The sequence below is a fragment of the Lynx canadensis genome, chromosome B4 (assembly GCF_007474595.2).
Source record: "Lynx canadensis isolate LIC74 chromosome B4, mLynCan4.pri.v2, whole genome shotgun sequence".
Taxonomy (NCBI): domain Eukaryota; kingdom Metazoa; phylum Chordata; class Mammalia; order Carnivora; family Felidae; genus Lynx; species Lynx canadensis.
In genome coordinates, this window is record NC_044309.1 from 129,408,643 (window position 1) to 129,431,632 (window position 22,990).

The 22,990-nt window shown below is 47.9% G+C and overlaps 1 protein-coding gene across 12 annotated transcripts in view; it reads right to left on the reverse strand.

Moving 5' to 3' along the window:
- Nucleotides 1-6,971: 6,971 nt before the first annotated feature.
- RBFOX2 (RNA binding fox-1 homolog 2) overlaps nt 6,972-22,990 on the reverse strand; it is a 216,357-nt gene continuing 200,338 nt past the window's right edge. For 7 of the 12 annotated variants that reach the window (XM_030320513.1, XM_030320511.1, XM_030320509.1 and 4 more), the window contains 5 exons: nt 19,889-19,928; nt 14,699-14,730; nt 11,070-11,158; nt 10,576-10,648; nt 6,972-8,859 (listed from right to left, as the gene is read on the reverse strand). In XM_030320513.1, the coding sequence (XP_030176373.1) occupies nt 8,805-8,859; nt 10,576-10,648; nt 11,070-11,158; nt 14,699-14,730; nt 19,889-19,928 (289 nt within the window). In that variant the 3' untranslated portion in view covers nt 6,972-8,804. The remainder of the gene's footprint in view (nt 8,860-10,575; nt 10,649-11,069; nt 11,159-14,698; nt 14,731-19,888; nt 19,929-22,990) is intronic. The other 5 variants (XM_030320516.1, XM_030320514.1, XM_030320515.1 and 2 more) reach the window with 2 other exon arrangements.

Sequence of the window (22,990 nt, forward strand, 5' to 3'; positions counted from 1 at the left end):
CGGTGGGGCCGGGCGGGCACGGGAGCCAGAGGGCAAGGGGGCCTGAGCTGGGGGCGTGAAGGCCTTGAGTGCCGTGTTAAGGAATTTGGATTTTAGACTCTGGAAAATGGGAGTTTCTCAAGGATTTTGAGGCAAGGGATGATGTGTTCACATTTATTTTAGAAGGAGAATCCAGGCCCACGTGTAGAGGGCTGGCAGGCCAGGAGAGGAACATTCTGGAGGCAGGGGTCCGGCCATCCTTCCTTCACCAGTGGCTGTGCTGAGTGCTGGCCACACGGCCGGCCGGGCCCTGGGATGCAGCGGGGTGTTTGAGGCTGCCCGCCCCCTTCTGTGCCAGGGCTCACCTTCTAGAACCAGAATCTAATGGAAGGAGTGAGAGAAACCTAGAAGCAAACACACGAGTGAGCCGGCTGACCTGAGATGATTTGGGGATGGCTAAGGGCTCCGAAGGAGGTCAAATAGGAAGTCGTATAGGTGGAGGGGGCTCGCTGCGACTGGCCGGTCACTGAGGGGCAGGATTTAATTGGGGAGAAGGATGAGAGCCGGGGCTGTGTTTCCGAGCAGAGGAGGTTAGATGGACGGAACGAGCTCGGCGGAGGGGCAGGAGGCCAGGCAGCGTGGTGGGGGGAGGTGGAAGGTGCCGGGGCCCCGCTCCTGCCCTGGGCAGAGCAAGCGGGAGAGGCGGCAGGTGGATCCGGGCATGGGCAGTGGTGCTGGGCACAGAGCAGGCTGGGGCCGGGGAGGGTGCTACAATCGGGCACCTGGCTCAGCGAGAGGGATGGCGCGGCAGTGAAAACGGACCGACAAGGTGCAGGGGCCCGAGGCAAACGTGGGGGACACCCTCCTCTGAGCAGGAGTTTTCACTCGTCCTTTCCTTTCTCCTTTGGGTTTTAACACGGTGATTGCCAACGTTTGTTCAGCTCATCGACCGAGGGAACGCAAGGTTTGGGGTGGCGAGACGATCTCCGGGGTGTGGAGTTTTGGGGGAGGGGGTCCCGGACTTCGGAGGGGGGGTGGTCTGTCACCTGCTGAGAGCGGAACCTGACGGCAAAGTTCTCGGGAGGGGAGGGGCCCAGGGACACGGGTACTTGCAGGCTGGGTGGAGGAAGAGGACCCTACAGAAGGCACAGGGACAGCCAGGGGCAGGGTACAGCTGGCTGGCTCTTGGATTTCTGCAGGAGTCCCTTAGTTTCTTTTTTACATATTCGTTACTGGGGACAGCGCAAGCGGGGGAGGGGCAGAGAGAGGAAGACAGAGGATCCCAAGTGGGCTCTGTGCTGACGGGCTGACAGCAGCGAACCTGATGCGGGGCTCGAACTCACGAACCGACCTGAGTGCAAGTCGGAGGCTCGAACGACTGGGCCACCCAGGCGCCCCCTGCAGGAGCTCCCACAAGGGAAGCGCCAGGAAACACCAGAGCTCAGAGGTCACAGGGCTGCCGCTTCCTACTTAGGTGACTTAGGGCAAAAGTTAGGTCACCTCTCTGCAGCTTCCACGTCTTAAATAGGGGAGTGACAACTTATCAGGTCTGGGCTTTGACTTCTCCCTCCCTGGAGGCTAGGTTGGCCCGTTACCGTTTCCCGCATCCTGGCAGAAACACGAGACTGGGGCAGAGACAGAGGGCTTTGGTGCTCCTGGCACAGGGGACTGAGGGAGCCTCAGTGTCCCCAAGTCCCGTGGGCGTGGAGGGAGAGGTGATAGGAGCCCGGATGGATGCCGAAGGTCTACACTGCAGCCGGATTATGCGGAGGATCCCCGTCTGGCTTAGCTTGTTCTTTGTCCCGGATGGACGCTCATTCCTGGGGGGGGGGGGGGGCACTTGGCTGCAAACACACCCCTAGCGATGGCCTGGGAGAAGGGCAGTCAGGACTCTGCCCACGTGGTGTACTCAGCAAAGGAGGGGGCGCCCAGAGACCCGGGAGGGCCGGTGCCCAAGTGCCTGCCTCGGGGCTGCGAGAAAGATCGAGAAGATAACGTGGATGGCTCTCAAGCGGGACCCGATTACTCACTCACTTGGGGCGACCACAGAGGGGAAGGAAGGCTGGAAACTGTGTCTCACTTCATGCAGCCCTTCCCCCCACCCCCCGCCCCCAACAGATTGTTTCCACGTGCCTGGTGCTGGCCGTCCTGACGCCCAGGCGCTCGGACCAGGGTGGGGAGCCGAGCAGGTGGTGTTCTGGACAGAAGCGCATGACCACGCACGCGCCGTGTTGGTAACAAGCGGGTTACCAACGGAGAACGGACTTCGGTGGTGGGCGCTGCTGGGCAAATGTATGGAAACGGGGACCACTGGAGAGGAAGTGGGACCCACTAGCTGGCGCGGTGGCAGCAGAGGGAGCCTTCACCCCCCCACGGTGGCTGTGCAGGTGGAAGGATCACGGGGCATCAGCGGGCAGAAATCGATTCCAGAAGTCTGTCACGTAGGAGAGGACCTGGGATCTTGCAGAATTACTTAAAAAATCTGTTAAAGGTGTAAGCAGGTTTAAATGCCAGAGGGACTAACGAGTAGGAAATGAAAGGTTGACCTCGCAGGAGGGCACGACAAAGGTCCCCGGAAGGATGAGGTGCGGGGCATGAGTGCGGGGGCAGCTCCTAAGGTGAAGAACGTGTTTCCAGTAGAAGAGGAGAGAGGGGGGAAGAAGGGGTGTGAACTCGGGTAGGTGTCTGGTGGCAAAGCGCATTCTTTCAGGGAGATGGTGGCACTTCCATCTCTTCCACGGAACAGGAAGCAAGGTGACCGGAGAGCCGAGCGAAGGGCACTGGAGGCTCGTGGAGAATTCTGGAGACCGGGGGAGGGGGGAAACCAGCACAGGAGGGGCGGGTGAGAAGGTCTGGCCAGGGGAGAGAAGGGCCAGCAGGACCCCACAGGAAGGAGAGGGCACAGGAGCCCAGGGGACACCATGACAGGGACAGTGAGGCAGGAAGGTCAAGTGGCCGGAAGGGGAGGGGGCAGCGAGGAGTCCAGGAGAGCACGAGGGCTGAAAGGAGGTCAGAGGCAGAAGCACAAAATGCAGCTTCTGCCCAGCCCAGAGGAACCCACGGCGAAGCACTCCCCACCGCCCCCACGGCCCCTACCCCCTCCCTCCCCCCCCAGCTCCCTCCCCCAGACTCAGGCCTCACCTACCTACCCCCCCAGCCCGCAAGACCCAGAGCCAGAGCGCCCTCCGCCCAGAAGGTGCCGCGCTGCCTCCTCTCTCCTCCCTCTGAAGAAGTCAAATCCAAGGGGTAGGTTTTGAGCCTCCCGGAGGCAACAGGGATCCCCGGATCAACGCACACGGGCCCAAGAATGGTGTTTCTCTCTTTTATTTAAAAACAGTGCTTCATTACCATTTGCAAAGGCAGAGGCAGTGCTCCTCCTTTGCTTAGAGTTTATAAAAGCCAGCAACATGATCAATAATTTATACACATGGATAGTAATACAAAAAAATAAGGAATAAAAGCTAAAGATCTAACTACTCCGACCTTCACAATTCCAGCTACTTGATAATAATAGGAGTAACCCAATGAATACTGTATGGTCTGAAAGCTACTATACAATATGATTCTTAACGAGAAGGGGAGGGAGTCAGAGACTGTCACAAAGCCCTGGGGTGCTTCTCTGGAGTTCGCAGGGAAACAGGACCCTGGGCAAGCAGCTCGGGTGTCCTAGGAAGTGACTCTGGGGGTGAGGGGGTGGGGAGAGAAGGCGAGGTGGTCAATTATACAAGCATCCCACGTGATGCCCCCGTGCCCCAAAGGTACCTGTTTTGCCATGGCAACGGGAGGGGGCCGGAGAGGCTGCGTGTTGCATGTCGGGATGGTCCAGTCCCTGCCATGGGGGGTGGGGAGGAGAGGAGAGGGTCTGTGGCGTTTTCAGCCTTGCAAAGATTTGGACTGAAAGGCTCAGAGACGCAGGTCGGTCGCCCGTCAGGGACGAGTCAACTGCGCTGGCTCTCTGAGCACTTGAGCCCTAGCTTACGTGTGTCAGCCCCAGGTTTGCTCCAGCTATTCACAAGCAGAATTAGAACACAAGAAAAAAAAAACAAAAACAAAAACAAAAACAGTTCATATCCCTTAGGGAAAAAAGAGGATCAATTCATCACTCGATATATAATACAGCCAAAACGAGCACACACACACACACACACACACAAATACTGTGAACAGAAAAATACAAGAAAATGGCTAAGCTGGGAGTCTCAACGGGGTAGAGACATTGCTTAAAGCACTTATCAGTCCCCAGAAAAACCAAACCGAAAGTCACTTAAAAAAAAAAAAAATTCAAAACCGCGTGTACCCCCTGGGAATCTGGTGTCGGTGACTGGGGCAGGGGGTGGGGAGAGGAGAGAGAATTGATGTTCCCTTTTTGCTTGCCAGTGTGACCGGGCCTTCCCCACACAGGCGTGTGTGACCACCAGCCAGAAGGGACACGGAAAGGCCCTCCCCCCACCCCAGCCCCCCGCCGGCAGTCTCCTTAAAGGCAAGGTTTGCGTTTTGGCTGACGAGCAGTTCCCTCAGTTACCAATCCCTGCCAACCAGCACTACCATGGCTGAATTGATCTACCGTTTTCCTGAGTAAACTGTAACTGGCTACAGTTCCGGTAACGTGGAGAAGAACTCAGCTACTACAGCCAACTTCGGTACCCGAGGGGTCCCCTCCACGCTCAGCTCCTCGCTCCTGGTCCATCGGATTCAGGAATTCGAGAACTTGCTGGAGTCTGGTCTGGAAGCCTTGTTTTCAAGACAGGTGCCAGGGACTCGACTGCACTCACTAAACCAGAGGGCGCGTGCTGGCTTAGGACACCCAGAGCCTACTTGGAGAGGGCCCTGCTTCACGCTCTAGCTCTTGGATGGCTATTGCCTGGTTGATCAGTAAAGCAACTATGAAGAAGTACACAGGAAAAGGGAAAGGGAGGGGAGAAGAGGTTTGTGGACAGTAACATTGCCAAAAAAAAAAAAAAAAGTGTTTGATGCAACAGAGAATCAAGTTTCACTGGTGTATACCTACAAATGGTCAGACATCTTCAAGAGCATGACAAAATAAAAACACGCAAATTTACGTCTGATGTTCACCTTGCCCACTATTTTTTTTTCCTATCTTGTAACAGTGCAAACAGGTAACTTATGCTTTTTAAAACACCACTACCCCTTCCCCAACCCCCACCCCCCAAAGTCCCTTTCTTCCTATCAACTGGGGGGAAAAAGTCTGCAATTCTGCAAATGTTACCGTCCTAGAGGCTGCAAGCAGCAGAGGGGGCTGGACGCCGGGCTCCCGGCCGGCGTGCCTTCCAGATGGACCCTGGCGTGGCCTTGCGCGCCTGCCCGAGGAAAGGGGGGTGATCAAGGCCTTCCTGCAGGTCCTCGAGGTGGCTGCCATCCCGAGTCTACACCTCCCTCCCATCGGGAAACTAACGGGGGGTGTTGACTCACCCACTGCTCCGCTGCACGGCTAGGAAAGTATGACCTGAAGTCGGAGTGGCCCAGCCCCTGAGGGGTTCTACTTTTCAGGAAAAGCTGCTGTCCCGGGTTTCTACTGAATAACGTCCACTAGCTCCCCTCTTAAACTAGGAGTTGAGCCCCAGTGCCCTTCTTTTTCAAGGACAAGTGACACCGGCTCCATCCCACCTCGTGGCTGCCGGAGGCCGGGGGCGGCGGCAAGGCCGGCAAACCCGAGAGCCTTAACAACGCTGAGTCACAACGTCTGACCCGGTGAACCGCGCACCACAAGGGATTCCAGAAAAGACCTACGGGCGGCTCTCTGGGCCGAAAGAGGGAGACCGAGAGGACGGTTTTCGCTAGGGGTCTCCTTAAAGGAGCCCAGCTTCTCTAGGAGTAAGATACTAAGCACAGGAGTCCACGCCAGGAGCTACGGGAAAGCTGTGGAAATCGGTCACGTGCTGGCCTTCAGCATCGGTGAGGTTTTTGGATCATCGAACGGCATCCGCCCACGAACCCCCAGACGCCAGACTCCCTCCCGGCTCGGTCGCTCGGTGCGACGGGAACCAGAGCCGGGAGCAGACAAGCCTCGGTGCTCCGAGGAACCTGCCTCCGATGGGGGCTGGCTGTACGGAGTCTCAAAGTTCAAGAGGTGAGGGGGAGGCCGACACTGTCTCCTTCGGGTGCTCACGGGAGCCCCGAGTCTCAGTGCTGACGCTAAAAAGCAAAGGCCCTCTGGCGAAAGCTGAACTCTGCTTGGCCTTCCTTAGAGAAGGGACTGGAGGAAGCCGTGCTCAAAGCCATCCCTGGAGACGCAGCAGGGCACGCAGGGCCTGCCCGCGGAGTCCTCAGCCAGAACCCGCTGAACTGAAATGCACGCAAGGAACCCCAAGCTCCAGCTTCCGCCTCTTTCCGAAAGGCGGTGGGGGCTGCCTTCTCTCCCTTTCCCACCGTCCTGGTCTCTCTCTCTCTCGGACAAAAGAAGAGCAAATGATTAAGCTCATTCCCCTGCGACAGCCACAACCACGTCAAATCTGGCCTGGTCTCCACCGAGCCGTGGTTTGCCATTTTTGTCAACGGCCCCTGTTTGAACACAACCCGAGGTTTCTCTGTGTCTTTAGTCAGTAAAAGCTCTCCCTCAAAACAAAAGCCAAAAGCAAAGGGGGGAAAAAAAATCCTCCCTGCCCCCATTCTCTAGAACTGTGATAGCCCCCGCATCCCATGAACCCTTCCTCTAACTAAAATATTTATATACAACACAACAAAAATTGTCTTAACGGCAACGAACCAAACTTTGGCTTGGGGAGGAGAACCCTTCAAAGTGGCCAACGGCCCGGGCAGTTTGGTGTCCCCTGTTCCATGCAGTCCTCCCCAGAATCAGTTAAGATTGCATCGAGGCCTCTATCTTCCTTGACGTCTCCCCTCGTTTCAGGGACAGCCTCTCCCCCTGACATCAGGAGAGCGGGGCTTCCGAGGGGGGAGAAGAGTTGTGCTTTACACGACAGGCCAGTCCCTCCCGGACAGATCACTCTGCTTACAAAGGATGCTTCATGCTGCCATGTGTCAGTCATTTTAATTCAGGGACACGAATAGTCATCAGTCAAGAACATGTGTGGAGGCAGGAGTAAAAAAACAAAAACAAAAACAAAAACACAAACGGAAAATAAACCCATACCAAACCGGAAGCTCCATGTCTCTGAATTACTCCCTTGAGCAGCTATCCCTTGGGTGAGAGGTCACCCTAGTACCAACGTGAATAGACCAGGGAGCCAAACAGAACGTGCTTTTCTATTTTCTCAGGCCTTCATTTTGGAAATGCGGCAGGACCCTGGCCTCTACCATTACCAGCTAGAAGAGAAACGCCTCTCCCCTACCTTGCTTATACATGTAACATCAAAGCCGCAGGGCCGCGGCAGTGACCCACTGCTGCGGCCACCACATGACTCTTCCTGGCAACACAGAAGATCCTTGCCATGTCAGACTCTCCTTCCAGGATGGGAGGGGAGCAACCTCAGGGGCTCGGGTTTGATATCCTGTAGTGTTGGTATATACACCAAGTGGGCGGGTGCTCGGCTGGCGTCTTTGGAGGATGACGATAAGCCGGGCGGAAGGGCCACGAGAGCTCAAGACTGTGGACAGAGAAGTTGCTCGCAGAGGCCCCGGGAGCTGGGGATTCCTATGGCTTTGGAGCCAGTACAAAGCGCCCCTGCCTGCCGTTCCGTGCCCCAGTCACCGCAAGCTTCCAGGGACAGCGGACCTGGCACTCAATGCTTGATCTTTTGCTAACGGTTTTCATACGTTTTACACCTTGTACTGCCCTCCTGATGTAAGAGAAAGGACAGGAATATCAGAGCCCTGCCAGACACCCTCCGATATCCCTTTTCTTTTCCTTACTGTCTTTACTGACTCCCAACACTCTGTACTTCTAACCCTCAAGCCGGGAAATCTGGTCGCTGGCTATTTATTCTCCTGTCCCTGGGTCCTAAATTCCTGACTCTTGAGGACGTGGGAGCAGGGAGTTCATTAAAGGACAGATGAGCCAAGCCGTGGTTCAGAGAAAGGAGAAGAGGCCCAGCAGGAATGCTAGGATCTCAAGAAAGAAAAGAATGATCTTTTTCACACTCCGGAGTTCATTCTGAGATCGGTTTCCTAATGAGGTGTTTATTATCCACAGTCTGAGAGCGTGTTTGGAAATATTAATACTATAATTCCAAAAACTATGCCAACCGTCTCAGGCTGTGCAGGTAAGATGATTGTAAAAAGGATGGAAAAGACAGGAGGGAAGAGGAGAGGACAGTGGCTTTTAATTCTCCCGCTTTGCAAGCACAAATTCCTGTCATCTATCAGCATGTGGATTCCAGCCACAGCCAACCAGAATTGCCTGCCGAAGACCAGAAACTCAGAAGACTAGAAGAATATCCTGTCGCAGAAAGATCTCCACTTCTGCTTGTCCCCCAGCCACTCAGCACCGGATACACTTTGGTAACTCTGCCTGCTGATTTCTGATCACATGCATTCATCAGCTCCTAAGGTCTCTCCTTCCTCATGAACTGCCTCTTCCGTGATTGACAGAATGAGCTAGCACGGACATACAGACATGGAAATGCATTATTTTTTTTTTTTTTTTACCACAGTTAAAAAAAAAAAAAAAGGAAAAAAAAAAGAAAAAAATGCACAATCTTTGGAACAAAAGAATTAAAGGCAGAAATTTAAAGGAAAAATACATATTCAAAGAACATAGTGAGGTATAAAAAAGTATTCTCTCTTTTTTTGTGTTTTTTTTTTTGTTTGTTTGTTTTTCCTCTTCATCTTGCTATAGAGTTCCTCTACTAGTAAATATTGCAATAGCCAGGCCTCATGAACTGGGGGGCTGTCCCATTTGCGGGGTCTCACGTCACTTCAGTAGGGGGCAAATCGGCTGTAGCCACCTCGGTATAAACTCGCCTGCAGTAATTAGAGACATAAAAATAATTAAAAGGTTGATGAGAGAAACATTAAAGGTGAAGAAAAGTGTCCTGAAAAGGGATTTGGGAAAACAGTTTCTTTAGAAGCTTCAAAGCAACTGGTACGATGTGACCTTGTGCAGTGACATTGGGAAACCAACTTCTGCCTCTAAGGGGCTCAAACCAGAACCCACGACACTCACTGCTGGCCCGATATTCTCAAGAAGAGGGTATGATGACACTGTACTTAATGATTTACATTAATTAGCAAAGAAGGGAAACTCAGTAGAGTTTAAAACCAAGTCAGTAAATAATCTGATGTTTAAAATTTAGCACGAGTTTCGGTTTACCTTGATGACATCATAGCTGATTTCACCTTCTTGCACATTACCTGTCTGCAGGGAACAGGTGCCCAGGTGCTCTGACCACTAACTGTCACATACCACGTTCCAGATGGTGCTGGATTTAAACCACAGTCAATCTTTTAAATATTAAAGTCTAGTTCCTCTATAACCTACAAAATGTGCCAACTAGGTGCTTCTTGACGTATCTGAATTCATTCCTTCCTTCCTCCCTCCCTTCTCTTCCTTCCTTCTCTCCCTCTCCCTCTCTCTCTCTCTCTCTCTCTCTCTCTCTCTCTCTCTCTCTCTCATTTTAACTGGGCTTTAATTCCTTTCTTTTATCTAACGACCTATCTCCATTAAAAGTTCCCTAGGAACATCTCTCTCCTTGGGTCATTCTTTCGGGGTCGGATCTGTATCTTTTTGGCACATAAAATCTCAGCAACTTCTATCACTGTCTTTATCTTGTCTGTCTACACCTACATTCCCCTCAGGACCCTGTTACTTCCTCCCACAAATCTATCATTAGAAATTTAGTGTGAGAAATGATGGGCTCTCTCATATTCCTCCCGGTCTTAAATTTCATTTATCACTCTGCCTCCCCATCACACACTGTCGTCCGTGACCCCCAGGCCGCTGCCTGGCTGTACTCTGGACGGCACACAGCGTTAGGAGATGTCGCCGTGACACGGTGTGTCCTGCTGCGGCCGGTGAGTCACTATCACTGGGCCTGGAGGTATCACGCCACCACAAAAATACCACAGTGAGGGTTCGAGTTTGGTTGGGGGGAGGATTATTCTAAATTGAGGTCTATGGATCTTTTCTACGCTTCCAGGAAAACATCGTATTTTGCTATGAATGTTACGGATAGAAAAGACCTTTGTAAGGCATTCATTTGGTGATTTCTAGCGCTTTCTGCCAGAAGGCTCAGAAATGGCAGGGACATCCTTTGATATCTGCATCTGAAACTAATGCACAGGTTTTGGGAAGCTTACTGTGAAAGCTGGAGAGTCTCTCCTCCGACATCTCTGCTAAGACCTATCAGTTAAACCAAGCCACAGGTGTATGTATCCAACATCTGAGCCAATATAAAGCATCAACCTGTTCCCTTCTTTCTCTCCCAAATGATGCCGTCACCCAGGGCAGACTGTCACTATTCATGCCTTTCTGCTGCCGGTAACCAGGTCAAGGGGCTCACGCTACAACACACGGATGAAGGTGATATGAATTTCCAGCTAGTCTTCTGTGGCTTCAACACTTTGGCAATGGAAGAAGGGCTGAATTTATTACACTTCTAGAGCTTTTGCAAACTGCAGGTAAAAATTAAAAGGTGTAAAGTGGTTAAAAAAAAATACGGTACATATAATAATACTCACCACAGCGCCAACTCCATAGCTAGCGGCAGGGGCCAGGGCGTGGTAGGGGTCGGCTGTGTATACCCGGCCGTAACTGGAGAGAAGAAAGACAATCAGGGAGAGCAAGAAAAGGCCATGATCTAAAAGAATGAGAGCGCTTACTGTGCTAATCAAGACTAGCGAGTAACTCGGTCCTCAACGTTATTAGGGAACGGGCAGAACGGAAACCTGTCCGCTTCTACTCCCAAATGCAGTACCTCTGGAAACTTCCGAAGGACTTCCATCAAATGGAAAAGCAAGGAGGTGGGGATGAGGAAGAGGGAGAGAGGGAGCCTGGGGTCAAAGCCAAAGAGAGACAGGAATAAGCGGGAGGGGGGTGGAGCACAGGGCCCAAGGGGGTCTGCAGGCATCTGGAGCCCAGGGTGGCCCGAGTGGCGATCCGGAAATGGTGACAGGAGGAAGGCGGGGCGGCACCTGGGCCCCCCCCCCCCCCCCCGGGCTCCCCGCCCGCTTACCCGTCGCTGTAAGCTGCAGCGGCGGCGGCAGCGGCTGTGGCCGCGGTCGCGGTAGCCGGCTGTGCATATCTGTAGGCTGCGTATCCGCCCTACAGGAGAGAAGAGAACTGACTTTACAGATACCTCTCCCCCGACGGCCGGACCAACACACACCCACCCACACGCAGACGTACACGCACAATGACACAGGGACAGACGCAAACACGGACACACACATGGGAGGAGAAATGTTTCAAACTGCATCAGTCTGCATGTTATCCTTCCCCTGGCACAAAATTAAGCTCCACCCAACGCAGGGATCTGCTTTCCAATTTAGGACAATTACAAGAGTAAACTACCTCAGTGGGACCCGTTCGCCGATGTAAGCAGCAAAGACATGATCTCAGACCTGTCTTACTTCATGGTCTTTGCTGGAACTTTCAACAGGGCAAGTATTTGCAGGAAGGTGGGAGAACGCTATCTGACTGGTGGGGAATGTAAATGTGTATGTGTTAACTTCAGGTTCTCAGGCTGATTTATTGCTAAGAGACTACAGGATGTTAACAGAAAGGTCCTCTCTGGTGCTATGCTCCATCAGGACTAGGCTTTTTGTCGAGAGGCAACGTTTAATAGGAAAAACCAGTGTAGATCAGGGGTTGGAACCTTCGGGCTGTGAGCCGATGCAGCCTGCCACCTGTTTCTGAAAGCAGGCGTGACGGCACCGTATGGCCTCCGAAGCCGAAAACGTTTAGCCCTTGGCCCTTCGCAGAAAAAGTCTGCCGGTCCCGAGCTGCATTTAGGACTGGGGCAAATCAGATTATGAATGGCTGAGGGCCTTGCAGCGGGATTCAGCTAGATGAGTTGGGCCTCCCTCCATGGCCTGAGCATTTGCCTGCATTTATTTTCCTCTCCTAACAGATTCAGAGGCCCTTACTTAACACCCAGTCTCACTGCGCACTCTGGAGTCCTTCTTCCAGTGGTTCCACTATCCCCTTGGTCCTAGAGGCTCCCAAACTCTTCCATCCTATTATTACTTCCCTTCAGTTTAGGGGAACAAACACCCCAAAGGTTTCCGCTGTCAGGGTGAACCACATGTACTCTCCCATGAAGTGTTTCAAAGAAAATCACAACAATAAGTGCTATTTTAAAAAGCGGCAAGCCCTACTTTTTTTTCCTCTTCTAGACTTTGTCTATTTCACCTACACCTAATTCAGGTGTAAATTCTTATGACTATTTCTCCCTCTCAGATATAACTATGTCCAGCTGGTACACGCTGGGACACCATCTCACGTACGCTTTCTCTACGTGAACGCTCTGCATTCCGGAGGAACGTTTATACTCTTGACGTCATCAGCAGTAACTTCCAGCGTACGTTCAAAGTATCCCTCTGACTGGATTACAGTAGTTACGTATTATTTCTCTTTGTTCTTCAAGTGAATCACTCAGGAAAGCAAACGTTTCTTTCTCCATTACAAATTCTTCCACGTATAAGTAAGAAGATTCTAATTAATATTACCAAACACTGGCAATGACATGGTAATGGATAGAAACAAGGCGGGAAGCACCCTCGGGGGCTACCTGAGATCAACACGTTCACTCTGAAATCCAGCCAGGTCTATGGGAACAGACTGATTTGGGCAAAACTGTATACATCCAGGCTGTAACATATACACCGCTGTATCTGTAACTAAAACTAGACCTATCTATACATACACGCGCTATAAAGTGTCTCTTTACCTGACTGTATCTATGGCTAGCTAGGTAGGTCCTTTTTTAAACTTCTAAAGAGCAGTAAAAGCATGTGTTAACCAAAGCAACAAGCCAATCATTATAGCTGAAATTTTAAGCTTTAAATGAACCTGAAAGGCTCAATTTTTCATTATAACTACAGATGGTTCCATTGGTTTAGAATTAAAGTTTGCTAGAGTGAGGTCTACACCAGGGCCGTCTTTAGGAAAACTTTGTAAGCAACGATAGCGTGGTAAACAGCCATTAGGTGGTCTGTGCCTTTAGTATTCCAAAAGACACCAAAATAATCTTTAAAAATTTAAAACACCAACGTAATCAAAGCAGTTAAAGCCCAATTTGTGTTCACCTGAGTAAAACACTTAAAAACTGAAGTTCTATGCCATAGGGCAGAATATACATTCCCATTAAGGGATTCTGAGGCTCAGTACCGACCTGACTCTCTGAAAGTCTCTGTAAAGTCGAAAATACTGGGGATTCTATCAAATCATCACTTTGAGCGGTTAGCATGCTAATTCTGGAATTCTGGAAAAGGAGGTTCTGAATTTAGTTACTCATAGGACCACTCCCTCTCGTGTTCCTCAACCTGCAAAAAGCCATCAGAACCTCAAGAGATCAGACTGGGGGAAAGGAGATTCCTTCCAAACCAGAAGGAAATGGGAGAGAATCTATGTGCAGTAGTTTCCTTCTATTCTAACTCAACTCGGACTTTGAAGTTTGAAATTTGATGAGGTTCTTTGCTATTTAAATTCAGGAAAACCAGAACGGGAATACAAGTGTTTTACTGATAACAAAAAGCTTGAGGAGAATATCAGCATGAAGAAAAACTACGTGAATGTTTGTTTTTTTGTAAGTTGGTAATATTTCAACACGACGACTCTCCTGATTACTTTATAATGGTGCTACAGAGAGGCCCTTTAAAAGGGGGACTATGTTTAGGATGGAAAGATACAAGCTAATTTGGTAATTCATCAGTGACTACCCCAAAATTAGAAAAGTTAAGTTGTATTATCATGGATTTACTTCTCTTGGGTGTAGTCATACCCCAAAGCACTTCGGCTGCTGCCTTAAACAAAATACATCAAAAACTGTAAGACAGAGACACTTCGGATGTCTCTACCCCTACTCCGATTTCGGAGTGCTTCTACCGGCAAGTCTGAGGTCTTTTGCAGAACATGAGAACAAAGTGCAGTTTGAAACACCAAGGTTTTCATTACTGTTTCTTAAGTTTTTCAGAAAGAACAAGGGCGGGGAAGGGGGTAGGAGACGGGGTTCAGGCGTGGGGGGGGGGGAGGCGGGGAGGGATATGGCGCCACATTTATTAATCACATTAAAAACTAAGCATGCCAACATCTGGAGCTAAAACAACCAGCAAAATCACCACGTTCAGACTCGTATTGGCTAACTCTATCTATCCCAGCATTCTCTTGGGACAGCGGTTTGCCCTAGGCTCTACCACAAGCTCGGTGAAGTACACAGCCTCAGGTACTAGAGCGTGCAGCCACAACAACCGGCTATTACGGAAACAGTCAGTCACCACTTGAGTTAACATTCCAGACCCTAACGACGGGCCCTCCCCAGCCCAAAGAAAGAGTCAAGGTCGCCCGCCCTAGCCCTGGCCCACACCACGATGTTAATAATTATAACAAGCAGTAACCCATCTGTTATGTCAGAGAAGGGAACAGAGACTCCACTGAGAGGTTTAGAGTGGGGATGCTAACATGTCTTCAGCTGACTGCACAAACAAACAAACAAAAAAAAAAAAAAGAGGAGAAATAATTCATTTGGAGATATGAAGTCATGAAATAGCTGATGTGTATTGCTTTTAACCATGCACTGATGCAAAACTGAAGCAACCATTAATAAAAATTAAAAAGGACATATGTATTTACACACAATCAGACCTGTTGGATCTGAAGCAGTTTGCAGACTCTATCTGTGTGTGATTTGAAATAAAACAAAAAATGGGGATTAGCATGGCCACAGCACACCCTAATGTAGGAGGGCACACATGGACTGCTCTTTGGAACCCTGAGAGCTGGATACATTTGGCTTGGGCTGAGCCTGATGCAAACATACACATGCCCCGTTAAAAGGCTCACTTTCTCACTCCTTTATAATTCATTACGAAGGACTCCAGAATGTTCCCAGTAGGGGTGGCCCGACGCTAGCTACATCGCTCCCCTGTTCACCCTTCCTGACCCTGACCACATGGTCCAGTCCTGACCCGCAGCACTCGCCGGCCCTCCGTCAGCACCCATCCACTCTGACCCAGAGTTCTTCTGCCATAGCGCCTGTGCTGAATGTTCTAGCTTTCCACATATCCGTAAGACATCCCTGCCTTCAACTTCCAGCTCTTTCCCAGGACAATGCGGTTACCTTGAAGATCCTTTTGATGTTCATGTCTCAGCTCTCCAGGGTTCACCATCACCTGCTAGGGATTCTCTACTCCACTCTGAATCAGTTTTAGCATTTAATTAACTTTATAATGTTGCCACACTGACCACAGGACGCTCCTGCACAGTTCTGTTTTAACCAGAACAAAATGGAAGGGCTCTACAGATCCTGCCCTCCTGTATCTGCATTGTCTATCAGGAGGATCTCATACTGGCAGACATTCCCCTTCTCTTGATTTTAACCTAGCCGTGAATTTTATTTTGGTTTTGTTTTAGATTTACATGAAAACAGGACTTTGGTGAGCATGTGATGTCAAGACACCTTCTTTCTACCTGGAAGACAGTGACATTATGTGACACTGAGGAGAAGAGTGTGTGTTTTAAGACCAGCAGACAAAATGAAAGCTTTGGTCCCTGCACGTGATGTACAGATTTACTGAGCAAGGGCGGTGGGGGTGGGTGGAGAGAAAGGCAGATGTGATGCTTAAAATCGCTACAGGGAGCAGAGACCTATCCCCACGAGCTTGGGTTGACTTTGGGTTGACCTGCTGTGCCTCTGGGGATCGCTTCATCTGTCCCTACACGATTCTAACTCCTCCCTTCCCTTGCCTCCTCCCGGCTCCAGCCGAGAAACGCTGTCTAGATGGGTCCTGGGGGGTGGGGGGGAGGGGGGTTACCCTTCTGTGGCAATAGGGCACCTCTGATGAAGTGTTAACACAGACACGAGTACTAAAAACTTACAACAATGATAAGACCGTTGCTGTTTTTGACGGAGACCTGTATCTACTTTGGAAAGTAGATGCGAAAAAGTTTTAAAGACACGTACTTAAATTTTATTTTATAATTACTTTAAAATTGGGGTTAAGGGAAGAAATGGTTATGATCAGCTTCTTAACTTGCACTTATCACTTCAATGGTAGAGAGATGATCTTTAACAAATCAAACCTCTCAAGCACGCCACCATTTCACACGCCCCCAAGTTAGTTCATTTCCCAAACCCGGCCGGGAGGCCACATAAGGAGTGTGACAGGCGGCCTGGGGTTCTCTCTCCCCAGCATCCAGCTATCAGCAGACGTAACGCTGAATGGTTATCCAAATGAACTCACTGACCTTGTTTTAAGGTGAAAGGAAAGAGGGCGAGGGGAATACGTGTTTCAGTTTTACGGCCCCAACAGGTCTAGATTTTTAGGCAACCTGGAGGTGGGGCGAACAGCACGGTCCAATTACGATTGTGGCCTCACCCCGGGGCCCAATCGGGGACTTAGGAGTCCTGCGTGGACAGACTCAACTTCCTCCCTTCTCTCGTTTCCTTCACAGTGGAAAATGTCCTCAACTGCTAAGATCTCCAAGTATAAAAGACCAGCTTGAACGCCATGGACAAATGCGATTGGCAAACTAAAAGAGGCGGCAGTGATGGGACAGTGCAGAGCACACGCCTGGCGTGGACGGAGGCGACGGGGCAGGAGCACTTAATTTTGGAGGCGGTGCCGTCACGTATGGGACTTGACTGTGCGCTGCTGAGGTATAGCAGGGCTTAGATCACACGCTCACAAGTCTCGGTTGTCCAAAAAAGCCTCTGTTCCCATCTCTAACGTGGAGCTGGAATGGTTAGTATAATTCAATTTTTTCACTGCAATCCACAATCTGATTGATTGGCAGGTCACACTGGCACTCCTACCTGAGGTATTTTAGCGCTAATGATTGGTTCCTGTAAGACTATTCTATAACAGAACACAGGAAGAGCAGTTCAAAAAACACAGCTGTGGAAGGAAAACAATCATACAAAAAAGCCCGCTAAGGGGCCCACCAGCCTTTTCTTTCCTTTGGATGCAAGCATGCTTTTCACAGGATAAGAATCAGGAGCAGTTTGGTCATCCCTTTAAAACGTGGATCAGGGTGAGCTATGCCTTTTCTACCGGCCAGGAAAAAGAGGGGCGGGGAGGACGCACGATCCGTCTGCTAAGCTCAGGTCTTCTGGGGCGGGGCGGGGTGGGGGTGGGGGGCTTTCTACAAACTGCAGCCACAGTTGCTAGATGGGTTCTCTGGAGAGGAACGTGGCACAAAAGAAACAGAAAGGAAGCCAATGGCTAGCAGGGGTTACGGACTAACAACAGAACAGGGGAAAGAGATTACAACAAAAATCTCTGAATGAATAGCCTCAATTAGTCTAACTTAAAGCCAGCAGCTTTAAGCATCTTCCCTCGTGATGTTTCTTCAAGCTCTGGGTCAGTGCACTTGTACTGGATTCACTCTCCTGTCTTCCTATTGCTAACGTGTATCTCTGAGGAAACAACTCAGTGTACAGGGATAGATTTCCGCAGTGCGGGGGGGGGGGGTGGAAATGTACAGAGAGAAACAGGAAAACTCTAGGTAAAACATGGGGGTGTGTGTGTGTGTGTGTGTGTGTGTGTGTGTTTTAGAAAAAGCATCCCTCGCTCCCTCACACAGGGAAGAGGGAATCTAAAGTTTTCAAAGCTACAGTTGTATCAGACTTCACTCAACAGTTACCTCATAATGCATTCTTGTTTTTCATCAGTGGGGTCGGAAAATATTTCAGCACTAGGGACCACCTTTTTTCCTCCAAGTGACTGCTTTAAGATAGGAGCTAAGAAATGACAGTAACATTGTGATTAATTCCTTTCATTAATAAGACACCACGGGCCAAACACGTATTTCAGCAAGGTCGCTGAATTACTCGTTTAGTTTCATAAGGTGATCCGGTTAGTAGATGAAAACAAAAATGTCAAGGGTATTTTTATTTTCTCAACAGATGTACAGAAAAGTCATCTCTCTCTTAATAAAATCATATGCTGTGACCTAAAGATAGGAGAGAATTATAAACAAATATTTGGTTGGTTCACTCAAACAAGGGGGAAGTAGGCAATCTTACTAAGGTAGAAATAAGCCATACTTTAAAAATCCCCAAATAAAAAAGGTATCAGAGGAAAAAAAACAAAAAACAAAAACTTTGACTTAAGAAAATAACTCCAGTGCAAAAGCGTGCTCTAACAGACCAGATTTCAGGAAAGCAATTTAAATAACGTAAAGATGACTTTCATGAGAACATGGATTCTAATGTATATGGGAGAATGTACATGCGAAGAACGTATGTAAATATGTATATTGAGAAAAGTGTCATCTGGTATAAAAGTAGGAATTATTTCCCCAACCCTCAAGTTTCACTGTGAGCACAGGAAAAAAAGGTATCTTTCGTTACTTCTGGAAAACCAGCTGAGGAAAGATGTGGATTTTAATTAAAGCACTGATAACGAAATATGGATTAGTTGAGTTTTGTGCTGGGTTATATAAATAACTGATGTCATCTGGGTAAGTCACCATCTCTTTAAGAAATAGATCTACGAAGTGAGAGGGTTGGACCAAATCGTGGCTAAGATTCCTTTAAGCATCTGTTAAACTAAGGCAAACTTTGAAGGTCTACTCTACATAGGACAGGTGTGTTCGGTTACCTCCTTACTTCCTGCACCACAGAGTCTCTAAGGACGTTCTGAAAGTGCGCTGAAGTTTTCAGGTTGCCAGAGAGTCTCTGGCAGAAATCTGTGGCAAAAAGTTCGCTACAAAGGTACCCTTATTGATTTGGGGAGGTAAGGGTGGAGAAAGCACTTCCGGACAATTCTAACCTATGCCCAAGGAATAATTTCATCCTGACAAGTTTTTCTTAAGAAATTGTTTCTTAACGACCTGGGTGGTTAGACTAAGCTTGCATGCAGAAACAGATCATTTGGAGAGGTCCTAATAAAAAACCTCAAAACTCCAAACTTTTGACTCTTTGTCAGTTAGATCACCTTGTCCACATTTTAAATGATATGTGACAAGCCAATCGTGGAACTTTAGCTATAACAAGACAGTTTCAATAATGGATGATAGTAACGATGATGTTAACATTGCTGGTACAACCAACAAGTCCTGGATGGTAGTAGAGTGTTTGTGAGAAGAGTCTAGGTTGCCAATTATGCCACTCATTTCCCTCTAGATGGCTCTTAAGAAAAGAGACCCAGTAGCTGTGGACCTTCTGATAGCGAAAGGCTGTAAGCACTGAGTGTCTGGTTGCCTCTCATTATCACCCACTTTCCACTGGCATCAGCTCCTTACCTCCCTCTCACAAGATAATGCTCTCTCAAAGTACGGAAAATAGGAAAACACACAGTTCAGAAAGCTTACTGCCGTCTACATAAATCAAAGCTCCAATGATCTAAAGAGGGATGTGAAATGAGAAGAAAAGCAGAAAAGAGAGAGAGTTGGTTTAAGCTAATATAACTATCCTGTTATTTATGTATGCACATGACACAACGGTATTAAAAGACTTTAAACCTGCTGATCATCTCGCAAATAAATCACAGAACATCTGTGGGTATAGGGAAGGGAAAAGAATATGTCCAGTAGACTGACTCTAGCAATGATCAGGAAACCCAAAGGCTTAGTTTTTGCACCCAGGGGCAAGCGCAGTGGCAGAGAAGCATGCTTGCATTCTTAAATATATAAATATATATATATATATATCCACAAGGAAAAAGAAAATAAAAATCAAATAAATTATATGTAAAAAAAAAAAAAAACCAAAACAAAACAAAGAAAAAACAAAAACAAAAACAAAAAAACCAAACCAAACCAAAGAAACAGAAAAAAAAAGGCTGGCTTGTCAGGGAATGGGGTCGAGAAGGCCCCGGTGTGTGTACTTACATAGAGGTCAGCACCGTAAAATCCGTCCTGGTAAACCACACTGCAGAAAATCCACACAAAAACAAAAACAAAAAAACAAAAGAACAGAAACACATTCCGGTTATTGAGGACGGCAGCATGCACATGCGCTCTACACAGGCAGGTGATGTATGAATACGTAACCGGGGCTGGGGGGCCGCAGCGAGTCAGCGAGAGGACCGTGCACGGGCACGCGCACGTCGTACAGCTCCAGGACATGCGAGGCGGGAAGGGAGCGCGCCACTCGAATGCACACCTGAACGCTTGGTAATTAAAGGAGGGTTAAAACGATGAAAGCATTCCCAGAGGGCCTGACAGAACTATCTCTGCTGGATTAGAAACGTCAACTTCTCATACCTGGAGTTGTTGTTGTTTTTTTTTTTTTAAAGCTTGCCCTAGGAGGAAATTTTCTTTAAAGAATTTCAAAATGTGTGTGTGTGTGTGTGTGTGTGTGTGTATGCGTGTGTGCGTGTGTGCGCGTGTGCGTGTGTTGGGGAGGGGGGGAGAGGTACGGGGAAAGGGGGTCTAACATAAGAAAACTGAACCGAAAGAATCCCATTAGGGCAGGACCTGTACGCAGAGTATGTCCCAAAATTAGGTTTAGCGTTTTGTTTTGTTTCCTAGAAGTATGTACGTTTTTCCTGATATCCATACATCACCTGCTTTTTACCCTGCACATTAGACATGCAGTAAGATTTGGCTGATCACACGAGCATGCAAAGTATTATTATTCAGCATTTTAAGAACCAATGCAACACCTCAGAAAAACAAGTCAATCAATTCTGACCAAAGTAAACAGAGAAATGTAATTAAAAAAAAAACACAACCAAAAATACCCACAATGCATTGCTTTCACAAGCAGAGATAATGAGCTAAAGGTTAAGGTGATTGGTCCAAGGTCTGAGAATTGAAAAGGTGCAGTGGGGATCCCAGATAGTAACAATATAATCCAGAGTGGGAAGGAGTAACTGCAAGGTTTTAGGGGCTCTTTTTTGACCGTTAAGAATATTCATGGAACTCTGAAAAATTAACTGATAACTGACGTTTTGGGCATGACCAAGGATCATCCTGTTTTATTTAAAAGGAAAAAATGGAGAACAGTAGCTGATTAGGAATTAGAAGGGTTTATTTTCCTGTTCAGAAAAATGAATTTTTATCAAACAAGATACATGAATTTGCGGGGTTTTTTTGTTTTCTGTTTTTAAAGTCCTGGGCAACACTAAAACTATGATCATCGTAGATTTCAAACCTTTTGAGGTATTTTTGTGCATATAGACTTTCCCCAAAACATTACTTTGGGACCAAAAGACATGGAACAGAAGTAGAGACAAAAGATAAGACTTTCTTCTTCGCATGTGTTAAATCAAGATTTGGATATTCTAAATGAGAAGATCTGTTTATTGTTTATTCAACTAAGCAAGCTGGAAATTTTCAGCACTACCTTCTCTGTTGTAATAAACTAGTAAGTGAGGTCTTTAAATCATATTTTTAACTTGAATGTGAAATCACTTTTTTTTTTTTTTTGGCAGGTGGCTGGAAAGTTTCTGAATTCTACTTATTATAATGACATTTTGTTGGGTTTACAGGACAGTACGGTCACACTTTGCAATGCCCCAAAATGTGCTGTGCATTTGTATTACAAAACAGGCAAATTAAATTCCTCTCTGATGCTCACTTAGCTAAGCCCTATCCGGTTTCATCGTCTCCAACTGCAGTTAAAGTTAGATATTAGAAAGTAATCTGCCTCTCAACTGCATTTTATTAGAAAAGACATTTGCTCGTAACGAGAAGGCTGACAGAATGGAAAGCACTGAGGCCAAGTGCTGATTAATTAACCTTCAACTATTTCAGTAGGGGATCCAGGCAAAGATTACAAACATCTCTTCGATACAGAACAGCGGTGGCATTAAAAGCAGGAATACAGTTTACCCTAAGTTACGTCACTCACTGGGAATATTTACCTAAATTCTAGAAGAATTCTAATATTCCCTGTATCAAATGCCATAAGGAGGCTAGAACACAATGATTAAGGATGAAAATTAGTTTACTAAGCTGAAAAGCAATTTTAGGCCATTCCCCATAAAATACTGGACTTATTCCTTGCCATCTTCCATGTAAACCGGTGGTTTAGTTAATAAAAAAGAAAACATGGGAAATCAGTGTTCAATGTAATGCACAGAGATTGGTATGATTAGACATAAAGATAAAAATATCTTTGAGCGAATGTAATCCTGACACAGAGTAGGGAGCGAATGGGTCCTCAGGTTTGGCCAATATAGTGAAATGAGCTACAGTGACTAAAACAAATCCAACCGTTTCATAAAGTAAACTCGGGAATGTTACAAAATAAAGAAGTCCCATGTTTCTGGCAAGTGGCATCTCTTCGCAAACGTGACAGTAAACTCTCCTGGACTGAAATGGAAGACGCTTCGTGAACAATTTTCCTGGTGTGTAGAACTTCCAAAACATCTGTTTTTATGTCTGACTTGAGTATCTCTCGATGAAATAATACTGCATCTTTATTCACTTCTTTAAAGAGATGTCAGAGGTTGTTGAAGGTCAAAGCTCAAGTTGAGAGAAGAAAGAATAAAATTAAAAGCAAGTGATGGCAGAGGATGGAGATGATGGGATGCATGGGATTTAAGCATCTATAAGCTGCAAACAAAAGTTTATTTCTAAAGCACTTCCCTTCCAGCGCCTCTTGGAGCCTGTCCATTCCAACATGCACACGTGTCTAATAAAAATGCCTGAATTCTGTGCAATGGAGGACCGCTAATGGCACGTCCATTCGGTCTATGAACGAATGCGGAGTTCGTAGACCTCCAAGCCAATTCTGCTGCCAGAAAAGGACCTACAGAGAAGGCTCTTTCCCTTTGTGTTTTAACTAAGGAGCAATGAACAGGCCCTCCCCCTGCCGCTAGGTTTACTCCTCGGAGAGAATATGGAAAAAACCTGTCATAGGCAGAGAAAAGATGGAGAACACAAAGGTCACATCTTTGAAGAAAGGCAAGTCCTCGGGACAACTAACTTCTAGAAGTCGATCCGTATAAAAATATACATTTGCGGCTGGCACCGAGAAACACG